The 16,606-nt window shown below is 36.6% G+C and overlaps 1 protein-coding gene and 1 long non-coding RNA gene across 2 annotated transcripts; both read left to right on the top strand.

Annotated features, from left to right (window-relative positions):
* Positions 1-494: 494 nt before the first annotated feature.
* Positions 495-1,435, top strand: LOC138929191 (uncharacterized). Its single transcript, XR_011445639.1, has 3 exons — positions 495-992; positions 1,044-1,199; positions 1,256-1,435. It is a non-coding gene; the product is annotated as an uncharacterized lncRNA (long non-coding RNA).
* Positions 1,436-3,585: 2,150 nt separating this feature from the next.
* Positions 3,586-15,439, top strand: LOC138929210 (uncharacterized). Its single transcript, XM_070288523.1, has 3 exons — positions 3,586-3,736; positions 4,574-4,928; positions 15,220-15,439. Exons 1-3 carry the CDS (start codon positions 3,586-3,588, stop codon positions 15,437-15,439), a joined length of 726 nt encoding a protein of 241 aa, XP_070144624.1.
* Positions 15,440-16,606: the final 1,167 nt, after the last annotated feature.

Below are 16,606 nucleotides of genomic sequence, written 5' to 3'. Positions count from 1 at the left end.
GCAAGCACATGTATCAACTCCATCCTCGACATTATCATGTGCCCAACAACAAGATGTGAAATATTGCCCATGAATATTAGAAACCAGCGGTGTATCAGCCATCCTTTTATAAAAATATTTGAGCGACTCCTCCAGATATTGCTCATGTTCGGGGAAAATTTGATGTTTAAACATTTTCATGAAATTATTTATTTTTATTACAAGTTGTTGAATGCTATTACTGGTTGAGATGATGTCTTTGTTTTTTAGTGTTAGCATTCTGATGGATCCGTGTACGTCTACTTGCAATGAATTCAAAAATTTAAATGAAGTAATCCTTTCCAAATTGTTAGACGATACGCTGAACCAATCCAGTTAGTGGCGAGTATTCAACTAGTCGATCATGGATGAGAAGGCAATTTGCCTTTGTATTTATCTCACTCGCAACAGTTAGTTCAGTGGAAATCTTTATATCAGTCGCTCCTGATTTGACACTCTCGTTCTGGTATGAGAGATCAACAACCACAATAGGAGCCTTCGACATGAATTCCATCGGAGATAAAAGAGCTCGGGGTTCTCGATTGTAATAGCTCTCTTGAAATTTTGTATACATGTCATACAAGACAGCAAACCGATTCTCATTATATTTAACATTCAAATCCTCATAGGGATATACTTCAGAATTAAGATATACCTTTGCATTTCTCAAATTGTTTGTAATTAGTTCTCCATTCAATGTAAATGCAATAACAGCAAAACGTGGACGTTCTCTATTTGCAGACATCTTGACATTCCATATATGATGTGTTCCCTGAACCAATGTCGGATTTATATAACAATCCCAACTCCGGAATGCGAGTGGGAGGCTAGCTCCACTCTTTACTACATTAAACATTTTAATTTTAGCACTGTCACTTGGAACGATGTGGGGGATCTTCCAACTTATACTATTTATAGCAATATTATGGATTTTTCCATCAACATTTTTCACAAACATATCATCAGGGTTTTTCGTAAGTAACAGAACGAGCTCATGTTTACAGTTTAAGACGACTTTCTTATAGTCTTCAGCGAACCCCATCAACATTTTTAAAGGTACAGAAAAACTGAAATGACCTCCAGAAGGGATATTGTCCCCGCCACTCCACCCTGCATTGCGATAAGCCGCTCCTTCCTGTTGGCCGACTGAGAGAAAGTTCTTAATAGTCGTTGTTATTCCAGTAAAACGTGTCCTATCCAATTCACAACCATTCAACTCATATCTTATTTCATCCAGAAAATAGGCCATGCAATTATTTTTGAGCAAACCGCTAACGCCATTTGTACTAGTCGTTCCTGTATTTGAGTCAATAATTTTGCTAAGCGTTCCTTCAAAATGGAGAAAACTTTCACATGGAAGGACATACAAATCTTGGTTTTGCAAACTGATCCGTACTTCATCATTTGCTTTGAAGTTCTGCTGATATGGATAATATGAATGAAACTCTTTTTTAATAATAGATTCATCGTTATCAGGCTTTTCCTGGACATAAAAGATCTCATTCATTTGAATATTAGTTGATAAACTTTATTTAATATTAAATCCCAACGATTTCAAAATCAATTTATTTTTTAATGTGAGGGCCGGGCGTTGATGTGAAGATGATGGTGCTTTCACTTCAGCTTTAGATTTGATAATGTTATCAAAGGATCGATGAGTACCCCTTTTATTGTAAATAATCATTCTCTCGGTCGTAAGTGGAGACGGATTGATACAGTTTCTCCACGCAAATTAACTAAATCTCCGTCCTGATCAGTTATCCGTATTTCTAGTGTGCTTATTTCTCTGGTGTTCACAGGCAAATAAATCAAATTTCGTGGTGTTATGTTCATTTTATATCCAGGGGGGACATTGATTCCAAATTCATGAAGCACATGATTTGATTTATTCCCTACATATGACCCGCTTATAATGTTGCATTCCAATCTAACAGAATTTATTTTTAAAATATTGACGGGATTATCCGAGATGTAAACTTCTTTCTCATGTGGTCTTAATTTTCGTTTATTAAATCCAAATAAACGACCAATTGATCGTTCATGATTAAAATATACGGTCTCATTTTTAGTAATAACTTGAACTTGTAAAGTGTTGATATTACACTCTATTTTTATACTGTCTTGAAGCTCATACTCCTTGAGCTTATTAATAATATATTTTGAAATATCATCAAACTCATATGAGCCAATTGGTATTTCAATGACTTTGTTCCCAATATGAAATAAGTTGTTCCCCTTATCAACATTCGGTATAGAATTGAATGTATAAAAATCAATTAGAGCACATTCATAATTACGTTTTAGCTCAATTTGTGGGAAAAAATTCTCGCTAAGTACAGATGTATTACCATTTAGAGCTATTGTCAATGATGTAGTCATTATGATGCTTGAGTCTGAACTGACTTTATTCACAATAATATTATTATATTTATATTATCATTATTATATATTCAAGTATAATAAATTGATCGAATCCTTTTCTATATCGTCCAGCTTTCATATCATCGTCTTTAGAGATTACAAGAAATCCAAATTTATCGTCCCAACACTTTCGTGAAATTTCCATGAATGTTTCAAAATTCATATCAAAATGAACATGATCTCGATATATGTGACGAAGGTTCATATCGTCCTGCTTAAACATTATAATAAAATTTGCATTATCTCGTATTAAATGTTTTGGAATATGTGTATACGTTTGACATAAATAGAATGAATCAATATTTCTATGTCGCCCCATACAAAAATAATTGCGAATAGCAGCTTGCTTTTCACACGCTACGTCATCAAACACCATGATGGAATTGTTTTTAGCTTCCTCTGGTGACAAAACGCTGTCATTCGCTGAAAATGTATAATATCCCATTCCTCGTATTGGTTTTACAAGTTTTTCCAAATACTCATATTTCGGTTGATATAAACTCTTTGAATAGACGTATATATTTTCGAATTTCAGGCCGTTTGGGTCCTCGATTAAGGCAATCATCACATTAGTTTTTCCGCTATTGGACGGACCTACCACCAAAGCTCTGATCGTGTTCGGTAGCAGTGAGCTGTGACGCGGATGTTTACTCTCACCATCACCACCACTTTCAATGTTTTTTACTATGATTTTTTTATTTTGTCTTAATAAACGCATGTTTTAGAGATAAGTACTTCATTCAAAGACAACCAGTCGTTAATTGAGGTTGATATAAAATGGGTAAACATTTTTATAATATTACCAGTCATAAATCAAATGTCAAACAGGGTACAGGTCTCATAAATAATTTAATAAACACTCTTCCCTTTGAGGCTCATATACCTGGGTATAATTACTGTGGACCTGGTACGAAGCTAGAGAAACGATTAGCTCGCGGTGATCGGGGTATCAACGGCTTAGACGAAGCTTGTAGGGAACACGATATAGCATATTCAAATACAAAGGATTTGGGGGAACGTCATAAAGCAGACTCGATTTTAATTGATAGGGCTTGGGATCGAGTAAAAGCAGCGGATAGCAGCATTAGTGAGAGGGCTGCATCATATTTTGTTACAAACATGATGAAGCTAAAAAAGAAATTTGGTATGGGAGCAAAGCAACAGAAAAAGAAAGTGGTGAAAAAATCTCTTGCATCAATTATCAAAAAGGCAACCATCGAATTGCGAAAGAATAAGCCACTCGACATATTGAATGCTGTTAAAGTGGCACGCAGTGCAGTATCGAAATCAATGGGATGTAAGAAAAATGTTGTAATTCCACGGGTAATAGCAGTTCCCAAAGTTGGTGGTTTTTTACCATTGGTACCTATTTTAACAGCCCTTAGCGCTGTGGGTAGTTTAGCGTCAGGTAGCGCTGCAATTGTAAAATCAATTAACAATGCAAAGATGGCAAAGGCACAACTTGAGGAAAACCAGAGACATAACAGAAAAATGGAATCTGTATCGTTGGGTAAAGGCTTGTACCTACAACCATACAAGAAAGGTTATGGCATATCATTTTCAAAAAATAATAATAAACAAAAATGTAATCAAAAAAAACTATTAAATGAGCTACCCAAGAGAGCACTTTCCAATTTTGATATATTGAAGTTTGCCTTTAAAAATATTCCACATTTTCGGGGGGTTTCTATGAGAGATGAGATACCCAAAGTACCACATTATTCCGAGTGCGGAATAATAAATTTAGCAGACTCATCATCAGAAGGAACGCATTGGGTGGCGTATTATAAGAAAGGATCAGACTCGTACTACTTTGACAGTTTTGGTAACTTGCAGCCGTCTTTAGAAATAATTAGATATTTAGGGGAAAAAATAAGATATAATTATCAGGGTTTCCAAAAATTTGGTACTTTTAACTGTGGGCATTTATGCCTTAAATTTTTGCTAGACTGTAATTCTTCCCATACCCTTCGTAACCACTTCACATGAAGTGGACACTTTGACCTTTTACAAAGCTAGACGTTCTATCCCTTGAGACCGAATACCATAGTACAAGTGGATAGCAGTGGGAGGAGAAATATGCTCCTTGGCGGGTATAAATTCAGGGACCTCGTCTAGGAAAAATATCATTCAGCGACCAGCAAGCGAGCAGCCACCAGCATCAGCAGCAACAACAGCAGCAGCAACAGCAGCATCATGAACCGTTTCACCACCACCACCACCAGCTCTACCAGCTCCACCAGCTCTACCAGCTCCACCGACTCCAACACCGCATCTAGCTCCAACTCATCCGCCTCATCCAACTCAACCGCCTCCAACCTCCCCACTGGGGTCACGCAGGAGGACATCGATGCCCTTTTGAGGGATATTGAGGAAGACCCTCAGATGCAGGCCTTCAACGCCTGCAGAGTGAAAAGGAAGTTAACTTTTCACAAGCTGCCGATGAATATTCCGTTTCATATTTATTCGGCCAGGCGGGTGACGGGAAGGTACGGCACCAATATTATGGTCGAGCTGGATACCAGAAATGTATTCCTCCCGGAGAGTTTCTCACACCTTAGTGATGAGGTAATCCAAAACATTTCTTCAGGGTCGTATTCTCTCCAAAAGCTGAAGGATGGGAACGTTATAATAGATTTAAGTACAAATTTCAATAATTAAATAAAAAAAAAATTTTATATATATATAAAAAATATTACAAATTTTTTATTGGGAAAAGGGACTTGGGAAAATTCTTTTTCAGCTTTTATATTTCAGATTAAAAATGAAAAAAAAAAATAATAATAAATAAAAAAAAAAATTTATATATATAAAAAATATTACAAATTTTTTATTGGGAAAAGGGACTTGGGAAAATTCTTTTTCAACTTTTATATTTCAGATTAAAAATGAAAACAAAAATAAATAAAAAAAAAAATTTTATATATATATATAAAAAATATTACAAATTTTTATTTGGGAAAAGGGACTTGGGAAATTTATTTTTTTTTCAGCCTTTATATTTCAGTTAAAAAATGAAAACAGACCTGATAAACAGATCAGGTCTGATTATCAGGTCGGTTTATCAGACCTGATACGGTTTATCAGACCTGGTAAACAGATCAGGTCTGATTATCAGGTCGGTTTATCAGACCTGATACGGTTTATCAGACCTGGTAAACAGATCAGGTCTGATTATCAGGTCGGTTTATCAGACCTGATACGGTTTATCAGACCTGGTAAACAGATCAGGTCTGATTATCAGGTCGGTTTATCAGACCTGATACGGTTTATCAGACCTGGTAAACAGATCAGGTCTGATTATCAGGTCGGTTTATCAGACCTGATACGGTTTATCAGACCTGGTAAACAGATCAGGTCTGATTATCAGGTCTGATTATCAGGTCTGATTATCAGGTCGGTTTATCAGATTAGGTATATATGATCATGATTTATTAATTATTTCTCAGTGCATACCGGACTCCGAGACAGATATAACCAGTATTGTTCTTTCGATTGAAACATTCTAAAATTTCATCACAATGAACCAAAATATTTTATCACAATTGAATAAAACTCGAAATGCTTTAAAAAAAAATTTTTTAGAGCTAAAACAATTTAAAAGTCAGAATACTATGGGTTTAGAAGAAACATTTAAGCCGATAACTGAACCGCTAAATGAACTTGTTAATCATACCAAAAAAATTGAGTACAATAAACACAAAGAGGACCAATATGATAAAACTAAGATGGAGATTGAAAATAAAACTCCGCATATGAAAAAGAGGAAACTTACATTTTATACTGCGCCTAACAAAAATTCAAATGCTGAAGAAGATGAATACAATCTATCGGATTGGAGGTTGAAAAGTGCTGAAGAAGATGATTATGAGAATACTCGCAATGATAATAGAGATGATGATGATGATGATGATGATGATGATCAATTTTACTCCCAACCCGCAATAGACGATGATTTTTCATTCTCACCACCCGATCACCACTTAAATAAATCACCTACAATATCAAGCCAAACGTCTCTCCACGCACCAAGTGTATTATCAAGGCAATCCTCCCTCAATTCATCTCCATTGATAGCAACTCAACCTCTGTTTGAAGAGAGCCCGAAAAATTTTAATGTTAGTGAACTGGCACGAGAACGAATTTTGGATAAGACATATGGACCATACAAAAATGAAGCTGGGCAATTAATGTTGGGAAATAACAAAATAAATGTAACCAACAATATAATTGAATTTGATGATGGTCAAAACTGGCGACTCACAAGCGGATTATATTCTTTAATATGTCACCACCTCCCAAATAATTATAATGCAGATGACCTGGAAATATATCGAGAAATATTAATAAAAACAAATGTGTATCGAAGAAATTTTCAACCAAATGGACAAGTGAAAGGAACGAGAGCATTGAAATATTCGAAAATTATTAAACCACTTTTAGCTAAGGTACCCGTCGCCGAATCTACACCCAAAGGGAAAAAAGAAATAATAAGTGGGTCTGGTTTCATGACACTTGAGATGAATAAGCCTAAGTTAATCTACTGGAATGATCCAAATGAATTAGTGGAACGACTTCAGCTCTTAATAGCATCGGAATCAGCAGGCAATCAAAACCACAATAATGAGATTACATCGATAATTGAGGAACTAAGAGAGGCTAAAATTATATTCTAATTAAGTATATAATTATGAAACATTAACAAATAAGATTATAATCATAATGTCCGTTGACAAGTTTGGACGTTTTTTACATGACAAGCAGAACACTAATTTAAAACGATATGAAAAATCTGGGACAGGACTCTTCATAGATACGGATGGAAACTTTAATATTCAGCGAAGGCGCTTAAAAAATGGAGACTTTCCAAAAGAGAATTCGGACTTAGTCATTAAAGAATATGTTGACAAGGCTATACTCGATATAAGAGCATCGCTAATGTCACATCAAGAGGAGTTAATTATTAGTATTCCTGATGTGAGGGCCACCGATATTGAGGATCGTTTAGACAGACTTGAGGTTATTATTTCAAGTATTATTGAAAAAAAAAGGATATTCTAAGTAACTTGTGTGAAAATGAGTAGACGGGGTATTATTAATGAATTACATGCTCCTGCACGAAAACATTTTCTACGTCGGAGAGTTATTACAAAGGGAATAAATTGGTTATGGCAGGCTGACTTGGTGGATATGCAAAAGTACTCTCCCACGAATAAGGGATATCGCTACCTTCTTACAGTTATTGACACCTTCTCAAAGCTCGCCTTTGGTGAAGCACTTAAGTCTAAGACGGCTTCACATGTTTCTGAAGCAATGGAAAAAATTTTCAACTCTGGGTATGGAGTACCTAAGCATCTACAAACAGATGACGGGAAAGAGTTTTTTAACATACAATTTAAGTCGTTGATGAATCGTTATGAAATAAATCATTATTCGACATTTAGTACTCTAAAGGCTTCCATTGTGGAACGATTCAACAGGACATTAAAAGAACTAATGTGGAAGGAGTTTTCTTACAATGGGACCTATAAATGGATCGATATGTATCAAGCCTTAATTAACTTTTACAACAATAAAGTACACAGGACTATAAAAATGGCTCCCGTAGAAGTAAACGCCGAGAATGAGAGGCATATCTTGCAAACGGTGTACAATAATATCAAAATGTTTGCAGGTAGCAAACTGAAAATTGGTGACAATGTTCGAATTTCAAAATATAAGGGAGTTTTTGAAAAAGGATTTACTCCGAATTGGAATGTTGAAATTTTTACAATATACAAAATTCAAAACACTTATCCGGTAACATACCTATTAAAGGACTTGAATGGAAATCCCGTAAAAGGCGGATTCTATAAGGAAGAGCTGAAAAAAACCCGATTTCCCAACACATATCTAGTTGAAAAGGTACTTAAAAGACAAGGCAAAAGAGCACTCGTACGTTGGTTGGGCTTCCCGAAAAGTGACGACAGCTGGATAAATACATCTGAAATTTTGTAATGAAATAAACATACACATACATCACATTTTTTTTTTTTTTATTTTTTTTTTATTTTTTTTTAATTTTTATTTATTTTTAATTTTAACTTTACATTATACATTATATTTTAATCTTAGATCTAAACATTTTGAATAAATTATTTTAGTTTAAAACTTAAATACAATGTTTTATTTACAAATTTGAATTTATATTTTATATCACAAATTCTGGATTTTCTAGTTTAGCTATTTTAATATAATGCCAAATTAAATCTCGTTCATATTCGTCGAGCGCACTGTTTGTTTCATCCAACTTTCTTTTTAAGTCTTCTCTCTTTCTTTCACTCATTATCGCAAGAGTTTCATTATTTAACCCCCGTGCTTTGTCTGCTAGAGTTGAGATACACCCCATAAGTTCCCCTTCTCTTGTCGAATAGTGTCCTATCGCTTTTGTGGCAATTCCGTCTTCACATATTAGCCTCTTATCATCCTTATTATCTAATGTAATTTTTGTAATTTTGTATGTATTAATTTCATGCCCCCTAGACCGAAACAAATACATGCTATCACTTTCTTGTTGTCCTGTGAACAAACAATTTTTATATTTCTCGAATGTAATTTTCTCCAAGGCACTTCGCGTCACGCCCTTATTTTTTTTGACACATTTTTCGGGCTCGCTACCTGCACTTGACGCTGTATAGGCGTACATCTTAGACCTTAGACCCACAAACTCTGTCATTGGCCTGCCATGCAGCTCATCCTTAAAGTACCCTAAGCGCTTCTTGTTACACTGTGGAAAACCATATTGCCTAGCCAATTCATCAGGGTATTCAGATGTATCATATTTTAATTGAATATCATCTCGAATGTCCTTATATAAATCCTCTGTCTTTATGGAATAGATAAATGAATCTGTATCCATATAGTTTAATTTCAGTGCATCTTGAAATTTTGGTTTCATATAAGAGTAGTGAAAATCGTACATTTTCCATTTGGATAACTCCAACACTACAAAACCTAGATATGTTGGCTTATCACAAACGTTACGCAACCTATTCATTTGAATTGCGTACATGTTTTCAGTAAACTTAGTTGCACTGTGAAAATTTGATTTAGCTATTAGGTCCCTAGCACATAATCTCGGACGCCCACCTTTTGGACCCACAGGTGGAGCTTCCCATTCTGTCACTATCCGAATATCTTTGCGCTTTAAGCTGTTTTCCATCGTCTTACCATAGACGATGTTGTTTAAAAGCTTATACAAGTCTTTTTCGAAGTTACTTTTAGCCCTAGTCCTGTGTGCAGTGTTAATGTCAATATATTCTTTAAGCCAAGGTTTTTGCTTGAATCGAAGGATATTGTGAATCTTTTCAAGTTTCAATCCATTAAGGGGGGATATACATGTAAACTAAATTTTTTTGGGCAAATTTTTTTTTTTTGTTTAAAAAATAGTTTATTACTTAAAGAATATACTGTGTAAGTTTCAATATCGAATTCCAACTTGAAGTGCCTCAAATCAAGTATGCACGCAAGGTATACAAGTGTTAACGTGAGCGCATCAAAAACTTTATACGTCTTTTTCTCAGCTTTTAAATTTTGCATTTTTACCTATGCTTTGGACACGATTCACAAAAAACTACGTAACATATCGCAGTGAATCAAAAAGATTATGATCAGTATGAAATCGTCTTCTATTTGAACCTACATGGTTGTTATAAAACGGAGTATTACTATTTTTTAAGAGGGTGGGAAGTGAAAACTGATCACCTGAAAATGCCATTTTTTCCTTCAAATCAAAATTTAATTTTTTTGTCTCGATTTCTTTTTAGTTTTTTAGGTTCAAATAGAAGATACAGGTGTAATGAATACAAAAAAATTTAGTTTACGGATTTTGGACAGGAATTACGAGCTCTATCGTGTCCATAGCACGGCAACTCAAAGCTCGAGGCGCTACGGCATATGTTCCATAAATCCGCCATTTTGTAAAATATTGTTTATAACTAATTTTTTTTATCATCTATGATTCTACTTTTAACTATATCCAAAGTTTCACGACGATTGCTTGACTATTTCTTATAAAAAAAAATTCACGAAAAATGACCAAATTTTGACCGCTTACATGTATATCCCCCCTTAAGTAAGCATTGCTGCAAAGTTCTGTAGTGCATAATGTATTTATTTTTATCGCAAAGATCCGCTATTAACTTTGCAGTCTTGGATTTTTTTGAAGGACGTCTATTTGCGGGACAGAAAGGCAGGTCATTGTGTTGGTCGTGAAGTGCATATGGGTACTTCAAGTCGACCTCTAGAATGTATCCATACTCACTACTTTCAGAAATAGAATTAATATTAAATGATTCTATTTCTGAAGGTTCCATCCATTTAAAATCGCCATAGGGGAGTGGTTCAGACATTGCCCATCCATATAAATTGTTTGCATCCACATACATCAAATATTCCGATTCCTTAGTTGGATCGAAATCTTTGAGGTATTTGTGGTTCGCTTTTGTATATCGATGACTACTTTGAACTAAACCCCCCCGAATTCCACTTTGAATAAATGAAATCATGTCTATATCCGATATTAACTCGAGGGATATTTTGGTAGTCTTCAACATCGCATCCCATGAGAAGCCCGGAGTTGTATAATAATGGGCAGGATCGAGTTCGTAGATACCTTTACAGATAGCCCTAAAATTCTGAAAGACATCTGTCAGCAACAAAACGTCTGTCTTCAAATATAGCTCTAAATAATCTCTAAGTGTTTTACACTTGAAGTGGGACCAAACCTGAACTGCATGGAGATAATCAGCTTCAGAACATTCTGAGTCTGTTAATTTGCTGAAAAATGCACTCCTTGGTGGGAGACAAGTTTCCATCAGCTTGCGCTCAGAATCTAAATATTCATAGGGAAATACACCTTTCCTACGAAGCAAACTAAAATCAGTACTATTTGGAAATTGATTTCGAAGAACTTTGAAATCCCCTTCATTTAAAGTTCCTGCAAGGTTGTCTAGGCTAGAGGGCATGAAACGAATAGTATCTAAAAATCTAATTTCTAATTTATTTTTTCCTATAGGAATATATTTTGAAATTGAAATATATACCTCCTTATTCAAGGGAATTATTTTAATTTCACCCTCAATCTCCCCGAGTTCTTTCACAAATAAATGTGCATCGTATTTAGACATATTGTGAAAGAAAACAGGTATGAAATCTCCTGTCTTATACTTTAGGTTACACTCGCTATGTGCAGCCCCTCGAAATTGACCTGTAAAATGACAGTGATCTCTCACTCTATCATTTCCTAAAACTCCCTTACATATGTGGCAGTTAAGGGCCTCATCGAAATCATAAGCATCCTGTGCACTCATTTGAAGGGGGACTATATAATTCATGTACTTCTCGTAAATAGCAGACAAATCAGACGTTAAACTATCTACAAAAGTGCGCCCGACATTTGAACCTGTCTTTGAAACATATTTGTCTAAGGCAGGGTCAAATGAACACTTAATATAATACCCGAAGGCAATCGGAATATGCTTATTTACTATTTGCGTCTTCTCACTTACATCTATCGTTGTGGGCTCGAGTATACACTCGAAGTCGGCATACACAGCAAAGGGTACCTCCAGCTGGCGGTTAATATGGTCGAATTTGATGACATCTCCTTCCTTGGGTGCTTCGCTCACAATGTTGGTGCATCTTTCTGCATGGCGTTGTGCTCTGGCCTCATTTGTTGAGTATGAGAGGCACTTGTTGCAGAACCAACGCTTATCACCGTTTTTTCCCTATTGTGATGATAGAAGTCTGTAAAACAAAAATGTATTTATATGTATAAGTGGATTGACATAAAAATATAATTATTTCATATATTTTTTTGATATATTTATGTTTTTTCTTACCCGGACATATTTTTAATCCACATGTAATGGCCATAATTATCGGGGGTTGGTCCATCGAGGAAAAGCATATTTACGTGGTTCTCCTTCTCCTTTCCATTTGAATATAGTGGGCCGTATACGGTGTCCTTCTCCTCATCATACCCAAACACATTTACACTTATGTGAGGGTTTTGAAGCACGAAATTGTCAATGCTCTTTATTTTCATCGGGAACGTCAACCCAGTAAAATCGATTTTTATATTATTGGTGTGGATAATTGGTGATTTAATATCCACACCATAGGCATTGCACCTTTCTCCTTTCTCTTTTAAGGGGTTAAGTGCTGAGACTATTGCCCACTTGAAGCAGAAAACATCCCTATTCTGCACATTGATGCATGCTCTGCGTTTTTTAAGAGAGGGAGGGAGATCGAAATACTCAGATCCCTTGAGAGGAACACATTGCATCATGTTCAACTCGACCCTAACTATGCGTGTTAGGGTCCATCCACTGTCCTTCTCTTGGAACTCACCCATTTTCGTAATAATGGCTTCAGTGTGGGAATTATATAAATCGGATAAATTTGAGCCAATCGTAAGCAGAGTCATCTTACTCTGAAACGATTTCATTTCCACTTGTGTTTCATGTTCTTTAATTAACATGTATTCTGCAAACAGTTCAAAATTTATTTTTGAAGCTGTGTGGAACGATAGCACTCTTTCGATATGAGGGAGTAGCGCTTGGCCCGCTTCATTTAGGAATTCAACAGGAATCCTAAGAGCTGCTCCCTCATTTATGAACATATACTGAAGGATGCGTCCCTTGTATCCATCGATGATTTGCTTTACACTCCCATCCAGGGGTCGGGTAGCAAAATATTTGTGCTGCTCCGTCCGCACATGGTTGTGCCATTGAGTTGATAGGGGTAGGTATCGCTGGCAGGAGTTGCAATAAATTGCATTCATGTTGTTGTTGATGATGTTGTTGTTGTTGGCGTACATTTTTGTATTTGTTTGTTTTTAAAAACTTTTGGTTTTTTGTTATTAATTTTTTTAAGATTTTTGGTTTTGTTCGTTTTTGATTGTTTTAAAAAACTTTTGGTTTTTGTTATTAATTTTTTTTAAGGTTTTTGGTTTTGTTTGTTTTTGATTGTTTTTAAAAACTTTTGGTTTTTTGTTATTAATTTTTTTAAGGTTTTTTTCGATTTTGTGTATTTTGTAAATAATATTTTACAAACTTTTTTACACTTTGCACTTGTTTTTTATTTCACTTTGAAATTTTCGGTTGCGGTTGCGGCGGCGGTTGATGGTGACGGTTGAGACACAAACTAGGAGTGATTCTTAAGTCACAACTACTCTTTTCGTAGACCCGCAAAACGAACAACAAACAAATACGAAAAATGTGGGACAAACACTTGATGTCCATTCCCAACCTTTCCATCCTTTTTTGAAGTGTGATCCAACTTCGTTGAGAAACCGTTACAAGTGCATCCTTCACCATCCCTACTTTGGTGAGCTAATTGAGCAGGTTGTTGCACGCACTTGATCTAGTGTAGGTGGGATGAGGGTGGGAAAATTTGACTGCTCTGATCCTCTTTCCAGCGGCCCTTTAGTGGGAAAACAAGTGACCTTTTTCAAGTGAGGTATCTCACAGGGAAAATCACAGTCCTGAGTCGTGGGTGGGAACATGTTTCGACTCTGGCGCCCTTGTTCACTTACACCCCGTCCCTTTATCAAGTGAGGATGTTGCCTGAACGTTCACGTCTGGCGCCCTTGTTCACTTACACCCCGTCCCTTTATCAAGTGAGGATGTTGCCTGAACGTTCACGTCTGGCGCCCTTGTTCACTTACACCCTGTCCCTTTTTCAAACGAGGATCGTGGGTGAACGTACACGGGATGCTCAGGATCACTCCGGGCGGAGCAGGACCGCCGCCGTGCGCCCTTTTTCAATTGCCTTAAGTGGGTGAACGTACACGTGTGGGTCAGGATCACTCCTGTCGGTGCAGGATCTCCCCGGTGCGCCCTTTTTCAATTGCCTCACCCTCTAAGTGAGGGGTCGTCGGTGCACGTGCATCGATCCGGGGTCGCTACCGGGATCGCTCCGTTGCATTCGCACTCGTATCCATATCCCTGTGGGAATCCCTTGAACACTTGATCTCAAGTGTCCTTTTACATGCACTGACCCTAATTTATTCCATCTTTATTACCCCCTCTTATGACAGGTTCATATCTCCCCCTAACTAAGTGCATTTTTATTATCTAAACCACTCTAATTTTGACAGCTAATCCATTAATTGCATTTTTATTACCCTTTTTACCGACATCAAAGGTCCCGAAACCAGGCTTATTTGACTACTCCCCGTAATCAACAATCTGGATATAAAGGAGCAAAAGATCTATCATCCGTGATCTGTTATAAATGTGGAAAATCTGGACATGTTTCTACGGTATGCCCGGATCGTCAGAAGCGTTAACTGGTCACGAGCAATACAATCAAAGATGCGAACATATGCACCGTACTTGACCCATAGGAACGTTGCTGCAGTTTGGTGAGTCGTTCCAATTTTACTTCGACTCCGTGTGTCCGCTCATCAAAGAGACTGTGTTCTCGAGATTATTAAAAATAAACAACAACAATATGTTTTGATTTGTGAGCGTTATTTTTATGTCTTATTTTACGTAGCTCTACGTAGTTCATATTAAGTACGACGCTCCGATTGGTTGCGAAATTTTGAGTAGGGGCATCGGCGTAACAATTACATCAAGCGCACTTATGGTTAATGAAAAAAAAAAAATAGGAAGAGGACCGTTTTAAGTGACAGAAATATTAGGAGATTGGTATAGACTTGAGGAATTAAATAATAATTATTGAGACGTATGCCTAAGAAGGGGATTACCACGGAATTTGGTGGTGATGAAGAGAATTGGATGATGAAGGTGGTGATGGAGAGACCACGGAATTGAATGATGAAGGTGGTGATGAAGAGACCACGGAACTGGATGATGAAGGTGGTGATGGAGAGACCACGGAATTGAATTATGAAGGTGGTGATGAAGAGACCACGGAATTGAATAATGAAGGTGGTGATAAAGGTGCTACAGATCAAGCCGGTGAGGGCTGTGATTTTGAAGTAGAATGAAGACGTGTCATGACACGCCCGAATAAGTTCCAGGTTTCAGAACTTTATGTGCAGGTGGGTGCCCGAGTTATGTGGTTCGCCATTTGTTGCAGGAAGGCTGAAATTTTGGTAACGTTCGATGAATTGTTATTTGGCCGGCCTGTGGACTAAATTGCGAGCTATTTCGGATGGCCGGTTTGTCTGGAAATGAGCTGTGGGCTAAACTAACTCAATTATTGACTGACCAGTTTATCTTGTGGATGACTGTGTGCTAGTGGTTGGCATGATGTTTGAAAACGAATGAATTGTTTGGACTTAAGTTTGTGGTAATCCGGATCTCATGGCATAAGTTGTTTAAAAGTAAGAAATAAGAAGTCTAAGAGAAAACTTTAAAATAGTTTGTTTGATTCTGATTCTGAAATGATCTAAGAAAATGTAATGAAGAAAGAAGAAGAAATGTAATGAAGAAAGAAACTTGAATGAAGATAAGAGAATGAATTTGTAAAACCGTTATGTTATAGACTCACGAGGACGTGAGATATGTCAGGAAGGCCGTGTCGCAGATTATTTTGTTAATTCAAATTATAACGATTTTTGTGGGTACACACTTGTTTAATTTATTATTGCTTCTCTGTTCTTTCGTGCGAGGCATACACTGTTTTGCCAACGTAGCCTGGGCGTGGGTATGAAAGAGACGGATATTGTTTTCTGAGAACTCACCACACCTGCGTGTGTGTTGCAAGGTAAAGAGGAGTTGAAAATGAATGATACAGCGTTTTTGAGTGGCAAGCAGATTGGTTGAATAATTGAAGAATCATGCCACGCGCCAGGAAACGTTTCGCCGAAAGTCCAGTTGAGGACTCCGATGCTGGATCGTCGTCACATACAAAATTTCAAAAATAACATTAGATAATAAGGATAATAAGAGGCTAATATGCGAAGACGGGATTGCCACAAAAGCGATAGGACACTATTCGACAAGAGAAGGGGAACTTATGGGGTGTATCTCAACTCTAGCAGACAAATCACGGTGGTTAAATAATGAAACTCTTGCGATAATAAGTGAAAGAAAGAGAGAAGACTTAAAAAGAAAGTTGGAGGAAACAAACAGTGCGCTCGACGAATATTAACGAGATTTAATTTGGCATTATATTAAAATAGCTAAACTAGAAAATCCAGAATTTGTGA

Source organism: Drosophila kikkawai, chromosome X, assembly GCF_030179895.1.
Source record: "Drosophila kikkawai strain 14028-0561.14 chromosome X, DkikHiC1v2, whole genome shotgun sequence".
In the NCBI taxonomy this organism is placed as follows: Eukaryota; Metazoa; Arthropoda; class Insecta; order Diptera; family Drosophilidae; genus Drosophila; species Drosophila kikkawai.
This window is presented reverse-complemented; position numbering and strand designations above follow the sequence as displayed.

What these genes read in the sequence shown, in the direction of transcription:
- LOC138929210 (XM_070288523.1), top strand. Translation starts at nt 3,586, where the DNA reads ATGGGAGCAAAGCAACAGAAAAAGAAAGTGGTGAAAAAATCTCTTGCA. An exon ending in AGTATCGAAATCAATGGGAT is followed by an intron (nt 3,737 to 4,573) that starts GTAAGAAAAATG and finishes AATATCATTCAG; the next exon opens with CGACCAGCAAGCGAGCAGCC. An exon ending in GCCAGGCGGGTGACGGGAAG is followed by an intron (nt 4,929 to 15,219) that starts GTACGGCACCAA and finishes GTGGTGATGAAG; the next exon opens with AGAATTGGATGATGAAGGTG.